Source organism: Aythya marila (assembly GCF_965140915.1).
Source record: "Aythya marila genome assembly, chromosome: 3".
NCBI classification, from domain to species: Eukaryota; Metazoa; Chordata; class Aves; order Anseriformes; family Anatidae; genus Aythya; species Aythya marila.
The window spans coordinates 69222326-69233802 of NC_139044.1; the positions used below are offsets into that span (position 1 = coordinate 69222326).

At 38.4% G+C, this 11477-nt stretch overlaps 1 protein-coding gene across 5 annotated transcripts in view; it reads right to left on the reverse strand.

Annotated features, from left to right (window-relative positions):
• HACE1 (HECT domain and ankyrin repeat containing E3 ubiquitin protein ligase 1) overlaps positions 1–8065 on the reverse strand; it is a 48951-nt gene extending 40886 nt beyond the window's left edge. For 4 of the 5 annotated variants that reach the window (XM_082756111.1, XM_082756110.1, XM_082756113.1 and 1 more), the window contains exons 1-4: positions 7903–8065; positions 4920–4974; positions 3726–3815; positions 1977–2081 (exon numbers count right to left, since the gene is read on the reverse strand). In XM_082756111.1, the coding sequence (XP_082612237.1) occupies positions 1977–2081; positions 3726–3815; positions 4920–4974; positions 7903–7978 (326 nt within the window). In that variant the 5' untranslated portion in view covers positions 7979–8065. Of the gene's footprint in view, positions 1–1976; positions 2082–3657; positions 3816–4919; positions 4975–7902 lie in introns of those variants that run through there. The other variant, XM_082756114.1, reaches the window with a different exon arrangement.
• Positions 8066–11477: the final 3412 nt, after the last annotated feature.

Here is an 11477-nt window from a genome sequence, read left to right on the forward strand (position 1 = left end):
GATATTCCTTCTGTGTACTAAACACTACACTCCCACTCACTTGCAGTACCAGCTATGATACAATTCAGTTACTCATAACTTACAGGTTCTTTAAAAAGAAAAATTAAAACTATTACCATATGTGTGCTTCCACATACTACAGGTTGAGAATTATATTAAAAGATTTAAAAAAAAAAAAAAAAAGCGTGGTAATTTTGACAAGTTTTACTGCAAGGGAATTTCACGTGTTACCAAAAATACACTTTAAGAAATTTTCCTAAAGATTGGAGGGAAAAAGCCATCACTGGCCTCAGAGATGGAACCTGGTTTACTTCCAGCACTGCAAAACTTTACTTTCAAAATAAAAATTACACAACTGGGAGACAGTTTATTCAGGCTAATGTTATTTTCTCACAAGAAATGAGAAAAGAATCTTTAATAAGGCAAAACAAGAAGTTGACATTTTTCACAAAAAGCAATTAGAGATAACAGTAAAGGCACATTCTATCAACACTAAGTGTTCTAATGGTATATAAAAAAAAATACTTTCCACAGTAAACAGCAAATTACCTCCCCTGAAAAACATTTTATTAAACATTGTCTCTTTTCATATATGATCTCTTATATAATTAACCTATGCGAAACAACATCAGTAGTTGCTTCAGCTGACAAACTGCTCCAACTCAGATACTTTGCTCCTAAATTGATTTGCAGCAGTGGTATACTCTAAATATGAGCTAAGGGACTCCAGCTAGACTATGTCAAATTCAGTATACTTCTAGAAAGAGTTTACAGTTTCTGTGCTACCATTTGTCAACAGTAAGTATCTCTCAGTGACTTTTTTCCCTTAAATTATGTATGCAACTAAAATTTTGAGAAAGGCTGAATACTTATTCTTCCATCTGTTCTATTTCACCTACATTCACCAAGTCATCTGAGAAACAGCAATGTAATAAGACTATTTGTGGAAAGTCCTTGCAAGTGAAAAGCAGTATCCTATATGTGAGATAAAGGTATAGGTAACACTCCAAATCACAAATAACTTACAAAGGAAAAAAATAGACGCTGGGTGGTATAAGAGTGGTGAACTGTGCATGCCACTTTAACTCCTAAGTCGCTAAATACTAAAATTATTTTTAAAAGAAATATAAATCAAGTCCTAGAACTATCTGATGCACTGAAGATAATATTGAAGATCATCTGCCACCATCATCTTCTGCAGCAAAGTTTTCCTGCACTTCTAATTCTTTTGTACTGGGCTTCATGCTTAAATTGTATTCCATTCCTTCGCCAACAATCAGGTCAACCGCTTGTCAGATACATGCACACTAACAACTTGCACATACTACCCTGATTCATGAGAAGTGTTATTTTCCTATAACACTGGAGATGTCCCACAGGAGCCCTTACAACTTGGAACAAAGGCACTACAATTACAAAAGAGCAAGTAAATAATTTTTACTCTAAAACACTTTTTTTTTTTTTTTTTTTAGATATCACAGTATAACTGAAGCTCATTACCAAATACAAAAAGGTGTTTGTTTAATTCACCCTGCTTAATATGGTTTGTGCAAACTTTGTATTCCTTTCCTTGCAGTAAAACTTACCTCGAAGACATTAGCTGAGCAAAAACTTGAAATCTCTGAACCCTTCAAACCCCTTACAGTATCATCTTTGAAATCTTACCTTATATAGCTAAGAGGACCATAAATGCACTCTTTATTTGACAACTGTTGTAAGGATCGTAGAGGTGTTAAGTAACTAAGAACCTGCTTAAAGGAAAACAATAAAATGCCTGCCACTGAAACTAGCACTTCTGACATTATTTCTTGAATATTAAAGTAAGGATTTTAACCTTCAAGTTCCCTGCTTGCCATCCCTATTTTCAGGAGTGAAAGGCAAAGTATTTTACTGAACCATGCAAAAATATTACAGAACATGGCAGCTCAAGTGCATTATGTAGAACACCTATTTAAGTTTTAAAGATTTTTTCTTACCCATTCCTTGCTGCTAAATGGAGAGGTGTACATCCTGAAATGTCCTGATAGTTTGGATTTGCTCCTTTTTTTAATAGTAGAACAAGGCATTCAACTGATCCACAGCTAAGAACAAGATAAGAAGGATATTTACAAACCAAATTTATATCAATATAAAAAAAGTAGTACTATATACAGATCGCAATCAGATAAAACTCACTAAATGGTTTTTACACCTTCATATTTCCAAGGTACACAAAGCTAAAGGAAAGATGCTTAAATATAGTGAGAACAGACTGATCGTAAGTTGTATAAATGAATTCATGATAGCCTTCAGTGACTTTAAAATCCAACAGTCAATCTTTAAGATTACCAGTTATTTAAAATATAAATCAAAATGTGCTTTATCCCTTCAGTGTTTTGTTTACAATTTCATCTCCTTCATCTCTTGTCTATTCACAGGACTGAACTTGCCATTAAATAATAATTCTAATATCATTTTTTCTTACACTTCAGCATCTGAAAGTTGCAACTGGAAGTTTAAATATCAAAAAAAAATGTTTAAATATTAGAGAAAAATATCTAAAACTCACACAAATGCTTCTTTGCTATTCAATTTAAATCTGTAACTCTTTTTTACTTTTCATAATAGGATAGCTCCTCTGGACAATTGATGTCACCACGAATATAGATAATTTAGAATGTACATTTATTTAACTTCTGAACAAGAAGAAGAGATGAGAAGGAGGATAAAAGCATAATATTTTTGTATTTGTCCTGACCAGTTTATCTACTGTTACCGGTCTCCTCAATGCCAGAACCACTAAACACCAACACAAAAAAACTGTAGCCTAACTGTACAGTAAGTTGCAAAAACGGCATCTTGATGACCTCCCAATGATCCAATAAACAGGCAAGATATAGGAGAATCCACAAACAGCATAACATAATTTGCTGGGTTTTGTAATCAACAGACCTAACATTTCAAAGAAACTTTTAAGACACATACAAAGATTTGCTTGCATTTTTTAAGCACTTCTTTAAGTAAATTTTACAAAAGAAGCATGTCATTTGGAGATGTAAAGCTTGGGAAAAATATTTCTTAAACAGCCTGCTTAGAAACACAGAATTTCTAACTTTATTGTGCCCAAACACCTTCTACTTATATGCAATATCACTGCTTTTTTTTTTTTTTTTTTTTTTTTTTTTTTTTTTTAACATTTAAAACAGGACCCAAATGCAATGCATTTTTTCATTGAAGTTTAGTTTTTGCAATGGCCTTTCAGTAAACTGGTTCATTTCTGTTAAGGATGTTAATTCAATTGTTTCTTGGCAATGAATATTTATCACATAGAATAGCAACATAAATAATAAATCCAGGTCACACATCTGAAACTTGCATTCAAGTCCTTTAACTGAGATAAATATTATTTAAAAATACATTAGAAGAGAACGACCAAGTTATCTCCCCTTCTGTTACAGTCCATGAAGAAATTTGGAACAGCTGCTTCCCAAGTGAGAAAGGAAAAAAGTATCCACCGAGGTGCTAGAAATCACTAGAATTTGGAAAGCCATTTGATATCATGTGTAAAACTTGTCCTCTCAACGGACAGACATTTTTCTTGGTAAAAAGAACAAAAAAAAAAATCAAAAGTAGTGCAAAAACAAATGTTAACTGATACTACAGAGTTTTCCAGCTTACATTGGTGCCTTAGATTTGTGGTATTACTTTCATTGTAAACTTCTGGTCTGGACTCTAATAAGTCTTACTTTGCTGCAATATGAAGCAAACTTCTCTTCACACGTCCAAATGCATAATTCACATCAAATTTTGAATTTGATAGTAGCTCCGAGACAGACCTTCAAAAAGAGATATAAAATGTTAATAAAAAATAGTTCACAGAATCCAAAGTATTTACTGCAACTTGTACGCGAGTACTCTATTTCTTACTTGATCACAATTTGTTTCTCCTTTGACTGATTTCTGAAGAAAAGTTCCAAAAGCTTGTAAGCATCTGCACATTAACACTTTTCCACTTCTGACTTGCACGTAAAAAAAATGAACTGTGACGGGGCAGAAGCTTCAAATATGAACTACTTACCATTACACTGGATGGCCAAATCACGTCTTCGCAGACAGAAAACAAATGTAACACTAGCTTTGGTTTGAAAAATCCACAAACTCACATCTTCTTAACTCAACACAAGCATCCTATCCAGATATCTAGCAGATTTCCTAAACATAAAGTTCAGAAGGCAGACTTGTACACAAGATCACTATGATAATGTAGGAAGACTCATGATAATAGGCTAAGAAATTCAAATAAAACCCTTCAAGTCCTAACAATTAGTTAAGATAAAATATCTCAAAATAAGTCAGACTACAAGTGAACCAGTCATTCCAACCTCCAGCAATGAGCTGATCACATAATTTAAAGCCTATGCACACGGTATCAACATGGTATTATGCAGAACAAATGTTTATCCTGATTAGATAAGCAATTTACATTTTCAGCAGGAGGCACACTATCTGCTTGCCTACAAACCAGTGGCAATACCACTTCACTGGCACTGCATAGCACCCAGGTTCCAAACACACTGAGGACAACCAAGTAAGAGAAAGAGCTGCTCATCTAAGGAATCCCAGAAGTATCACCCTCATTGTCTACACGAGACTAACAGCTTTTACATCATCAAAAAACACACATTTGAATCTATAACCTAGTTATAAAACAATGCTTTTCTTATCTGAGCACAAATTCCTCTCTATGCATCTATAGAACAAATCCCAGTTCTAGTCTAAGGTATAAAATAAAACAGGTTTCTCAGTTAAGGATACAGTCGGCTACAAAAGGTATCTCAGTTCAGCAGCAGAACTCCTGAGAGTGCTCTAGTAGCTGCAGAAAACATGCTGTTTTCTATGATCTTAAAACAAAAAACCAGGAAATGTAAAGAATCTCTCACCTGTGCTGGTCAGCCATCACCATTGGCATTAGTGTATAAACAGCAGTTTCATTATCTGTAAAGAAATTGAATTGCCCCATTAAAATAAATCAACCTTTAAAGCAAAATAAGTTCATATAGCAACAATAATACACTTTTTGAAGTGTCCATTGTTCAATAGCTTATTATTATTACATAGGTTAAAGGTACCTAAAGTTACTTTATAAAGAAAAATACTCCATACTTAGAAGAGGTAATGAATATGACTGTAATACACGAAATTTTAACATGCTTCTCTTTTACAAAGTAATAATTACAGAATTTTCAATACAGAGTGCTTTCCATCAATTCTTTTAATGGTTAATTCTGTTAATTAAGTTAAAGTATTTAAGAAATGTGCATTAACCAAAATAGAACACACTTATTTTTAAAAAAAGGAAATTTCCTGTGTCCCAAGGTGACTAACAAACTCGCAGGAATAACGACAGTGGAAAAGTAATTTCTTTAATCTAGGTTAGTCTGCAATCATTCATATTTTTTGTCTCTCAGCTTGAATACCTGAATATAATACATTTCATTTTCACCTGTAATCTGTTTCATAGTCCATGTTTGAATACAATGAAAAAAGGCTAGGACACAATCATACAGATCAGTGACAGAAACAGACTGAAATGAACAGCACAGAATGATATTAGAAATTGAATGATACTGTTTCTGTCAGTATTACCACTTTACAAAGTGCACATTCTGTACAATTTCTGTAGAGAGCTAATTAAAAGGGTTTGGGACTAAAGAGCTTTTGTGTCTATTTTTGGTAAATATTATCCCTATTCATAAGCAAACTCCTAGTCATTCAAAGTAAAGTACATCATACAAGGGAGAGAAAAAGCATCATATGCCTCATGAACTTAGAGATCGTTATTTAAGTTGTTTGCATCTCCAGTCACGAATACTGAAGGGCCTAAGACTTGCAACTTCAGGTGGCAAGGCCTAGGTTTCAGGCACTGAGCCTTGAGAGCAGAATCCACAACCCTGTGTCGAGCTCTTAAGTGCCCAGAGATTGTCTGCTGAAGGATAGTTAAGAAGAACGATGAACAAACAAATGCTATGTCATGTTGGCAAGGCTAGCTCAGTGTATTCACTGGCATCAGACTCCAGAGCTCTTCTCTGAAGAAAAAAAAAAAAAAAAAATCCTTGAAATTTCATCACCCAGAATCCCGCCCTGACAAGATGCACGTATTATTTAATTTCGTAACAGGCAGTGGCTTCAATCTGGCAGAGATCACAATCTCAAAGAAGTGTCTGCACCATCCATATAACAACTCCCTAATGGCTAGAGCACATGCAAAGGAAGCCAAATAACTAGATTTAGCACCTTCAGCACAAGCAAGTTCAAAGATACCTCTTCACTTCCTAAGAGAGCACTACAACTCTTAGCTTAAGGATGGAGAGCAGAGGTGGCATTCTCATCTTTCCAATTAAAGTTATTCAAAGAATCCTAATTGAAGCGGCCAGACACAGCACACGTGAAGCCACCAAACCACATGCCATACTAGACCAGGAGTGACATTTACTAAGCTGACCATGTCAGTACACATTTGGAGCAAAACACTATGTCCCAAACCCACTCTCACAAGAGTCGTTTCTCAAGAACCGTTTGGGCAGGCCTGCACAAACCCAGGGAACAGGTCAAAAGAGAAGAGATCTAATAAGGTGTACACAGAGCCAGATTGCACTGAACATAGGTTTACTTGGAATGCAATTTGGACCTTTCATGCCTGAAATCCAGCTATCTCCTTATTTCAGTCCAGCCATGGTTTGTTTCATGTAGTTCCTACAGAATAAATAGAGAAGAAGTTCCTTCTGCACTACAAGGCAAGGGAATTATCTGTTTTGAAGGTCACAGGGCTTGCACTTGCACTGCCACAGACGTAATTACCTCTGAAGAGTAAGATAATAACGCCCAAGACAGGAAGAAAACTTACGAACCCAAATTCAGCATGAATTTGCCTGCACTGGTACAGAATTTAAAATAGTTTCAACTGGTGTAGGTTGTGCTAAGTATTATTTGTATTGCCATCATCAATTAGTTGAGTGGGTGCTACTATGTTATCCCTGGATGTCTGAACTTATGTTAACAATTTTCACTGCTGCTATTCAAGGATTTATGAGAAGCTGTAAAATCCATCCAAAACGTGTCTGTCATTCTGGGTTATGTATGAGTAACCACGCAGCAGGCATCAAACCCGTCCTCAGTGGACAACGAGGGCAGGGCACAGCAGCCAGGCCAGGAAGTCTGAATGGGGAAAGCAGGGAGAAAACAGGGAATTATTCCTCCCTCTCCAAGGCTGGAAATGAAAGCCGGCAGGCTCATCTGCAGGAACAAGTCCCCGAAGGAAGTTCCCCCAGCGTCAGGACATGACTCACAAGAACTGAACCTCTGCATTTCCCAGAGCTTTCGGCAGCCGGACACAGCTGGCAGGCTGACCCAGCTGTCCCAGCAGCCTGCAGATGTTTTTGGTTTTTTGTGTTTTTTTTTTCCACGTCCACCCTGGTATGCCTGAGAAGTTTGGAGCCACACCAGCGGGGCTGTTACTGGTGGCAGCGACCTGGGGCAGCTTTTCAGGCGAAACTCGGCGTCAGACAAAGAAGAGGAGAAGAGGGTTGCCATCGCCAGCCAGCCAGCACCTAGCCCAGGACACAAATCCCGGCTGAAAGCCGAGGCCCGGTGCCACCGAGCAGCGGCTGCCCGGGACCCACGGCGCTGGGGGCGGGCAGCGGCGATAGGAAAAGGAGAAGGAAACGGGGAAACGGCCCCGGTTAGCTCAAAGCGAGACCTCCCCGGAGGGAGCCGGCTCCCGTCCTCCCGAGCCACGTCCCCGGGCTCAGCCCCGCGGGGCGCCCCCCGCCACAGCCGGGCTCCAGGCTGCGGTGCCCGGGCTGCGGGCAGCGAGGGGCGGCCGCTCCCTTCCCCTTCCCTTCCTCCTCCTCCTCCTCCTCCTACCGTCCGGCAGCTCCACGGTGCGGGCGCGGCGCAGGGACCTGGTGAGGCGGTTGAGCTGCTCCATGGCTCTCTCCATCCTCGGAGCCGCCGCCGACAGCCCCCCCCCCCCTGCCGCCACCGCCGCCACCCCGCCGCCCTCAGCCCATGGCGGCGGTGCCGGTGCCGGCGCCCAGGCTGCCCGGGCCGCTGCCGGCCCCCGACCCTCTGCGCATGCGGGGCGGGCCGGGGCACGCAGGGAAATGGCGGCGCGGGGAGGGCCGAGGGGCTGAGGGGAGGGTGGAGGTGTGGTGGGATTCGTTAGCCCGCCTGGAGTAAACGCGGGGAAAGGGAGATCTAGGCGCTGTAAACTTAAAAATGATAACAATAATCGTCATTTAATGCTATCGATAACGTAGACCAAGACATCAGAAGCAATAAAGAAGTGTGCATAAGTTACTGTGCCTTCCTTTTTAGTTTCAGTTGTCGCTGCCAGCTGCAACGACAGATGAACACCGGGTAAAACAAGTCCATGTAACTTCGGTCCCAGCAGAAGTGGCAGAACAAGCTGCTTGTGGGCACCGGAGCCTCCACAGGGAAACACCTGCAGTACGAGTCCGTCAGTAACAGGCGGTGGCATTTCATCACTGCACTTTATTACTTATTTCTGGCAGGACAATACCTGCTATCAAATGTGCAGAAGCATTAAAAGTTAAGTATTTCACCCTTACTAATGCTTCAGGTGTTATTTAATGTAATCTTGACAAACAAAGGAACTATGTGTTACGTGAAAATGCCATGACATACATTATCCTAAAAGGTGAGGTAATCACACCCCAGCAAGTTGTTATTAATGACTAACTTCCATATGCAAGGAAGTGTATGGGAATCCACAGGGATCTATCATCTGATTCTGTGTAATTTTTTTATTGTTTCATTCTGTACAGTGTTTCATTAAGCTAATGGAGCAAAATACCTGTTACATGTTCCAATGACTCCACCATGATAAGTTGGCAAAAAAAATCTCTAGGCATTGAAAAAGGTTCAGAAGGGGTAGCAAAGACAGTCAGACATCAATTGGCTTCCATGTAATGATAACTGAGTTAGAACTCTGCTAGCTGGGAAAAAAAAAAAAAAAAAAAAAAAAAAAAGCTGTGTCCTGCGGTAGTAAGATCCCATCTCAAACTAATGCGGTCATTCAACTCCAGTCTACTCTAAGAAATTATTAGATTATCAGTTCCTTTATCAGATTCATATTTCACAGATTTTTAAAAGGCAATTGGGATGTTAAATGTGCAGACAAGACTTATGAATTGAATACACCCTGATGATAAATGAAAGTTTGCACTTCATCAAAATCAGTCTTAGTTTACAGCTAGCAGATGAAAACAGGGTGGTTGTTTAAATTCTGAAGACAGCCTTCAACAAGAGGAAAAAAATAAATAAAACAAATCAAATGTAAGTTCAGATTTACTGATTGCTAACTTGCCAAATTATCTTAAAAAAAAAGATACAGTGGCACTGTCTGGTCTTCAAAAATCTTCTAGCTACCCAGATGACAGCTTGAACTCCTCTGGCAGGTGATAGCTGTTGAGGTATTCCATCTAAAAGTGAGAAAGTTAAGATTTTTGAGGGCATTTAGATGGAAAGACCTTAATCGTTGACATTCGTTGGCTGCATTGGTCTAATAGTCTGCATATCAACCTTCAAGAGTCTTGCAAAGCCCATCTGGTTCTCAAGCTTTTTTTTATTGGTGACGGAAAGAGTATTTTTCAGTTTCAATTAGGAATGACAGTATTTGAATCTGTTGGTTTTACAACTCTGTAACATGAAAAAATGTTATTTCTACATAATATGAATACTGACATTGTAATTGTTCATGGTTTGAGATGATTTCTTTCTTCAGCTGTGAGTTGTACAAATATTTACATGTTTACTTTATTTTTGGCTTCTGGGGGGTGTCATTTTGTAGGTAACTTACTGGGTATCTCTACTTCAGTGACAGTTGCTTATTAGATGTGTTTCATCTTATCTCAGAAAAAAAAAATGCTTTGGGGCTTTCTGCAGGGTTATTTATATCAAGTGCCAGTTTCTTGGCAATTAACACTGCCAATTTTCTCAGAACACTTGGGTGATGAAACTTGGGAGATGAAAACTGATTCAGTGGTGTAGGTACTAACCTGATGTTGATTCCTTTCACTTGCAAGACTTCCTGATTGAATTCATCTATGTTTACAAAATACAAAGGTAATGCTTACTTAAATGAAAGACAGTAAAACTCCAGCACTCAAGACTGTGAAAGCAGAAGATACAAGTTGCAGATCAGAGATAGGTGATACAGGCTATGAGGTATGTGACAGAGATTATGAGATACTAAAAAAAGTGAGTTAATGAAAAACAAATCCACCTCTGATGGAAGTGTCCCTGGATTTAAGACTTTAAGAACTTAGAAAAGAAAAAGAGTATAGTTCTATATTAAAGTAATATGTGAATTATACACAATATTAGCAGCGACTGCATAAGGAAAGTACAAGTAACAGTAGTGCAAATCTATCCAAAATGTAGTAATAGGACTATCTGTTCTAGGCACACCAACTCTTATTTCAGAATTAAATATGAACTAAATATGAAGATTAAACTTAGGTTGTATTCTCCAATTAACTCACTTGCAGGCATTCATGATGCAGGATGCAGAGACTAAAAGCAGTATCAGTTTTAATTCTTAAGTGCAATGGGCATCTCTTGAAAGCCTGAATGTTTGAAGGAGAAAAGCGAGACAAAGTTCATTGTTCCATATACTGTTGTTTAATGTTTACTCAAATGTAATTAATAAATAAAGCTCAGACTTAAAAGGATTCTCTAATGCAGTGGAAAACTACAAGTTTTGTCTGGAAATATTATTGGATGGTCTGGTAATCGAGCCAAAACATCCTGGAGATGCTTCAGCTAGGGAATGTCACAACCACAGCAGTTCCCAATTATTACTGTAAAATCAGTACAGTCTCGGTTCTTTGAGAAGTGCTTACAGTGAGGCACAGGCAGCACTCAGGATGTGCTGCTATGTTCTAGGATATGTAATTTATAATCTATACCTCAGGGCTCACACTGACACCACCTGGCACAGCAATTTCCCTAGTACAATTAGTTGTCCTAAAGTGCCCTGTGAACACAAAGGTGGCACTTCAACTTCAGTTCCCATTATTTTAATACCTGGACAATGTCTGCTAGAGATCTTTCATACATACACAGAGGCTCAAGAATTTATTTATTCATTTATTTCACCAACTCTACTCCCATTTTCTAATATATTCTCTATTTTTTGCTGCAAACTTCTTGTTATATTACCAGGATTCACACACACAAAGAGAGGCAAAAAACAGAAATCAGAACCAGGGACTGAAAATTGTGACATAACGTCCTGTGATTTAAGCAGAATCTCAGAAGCCAGGCATATCAGTATTGTTTTCTAGACAGTTTGAGAAGTATATCAACGTGTAAACATCCAGGAAAAAAATATAAAATATAGGAAAGAAGAAAGGAAAAGATGACTGCTCTAGAGATTACCAGGAAATGAATTAGCAGAAAAATGGTACATATAT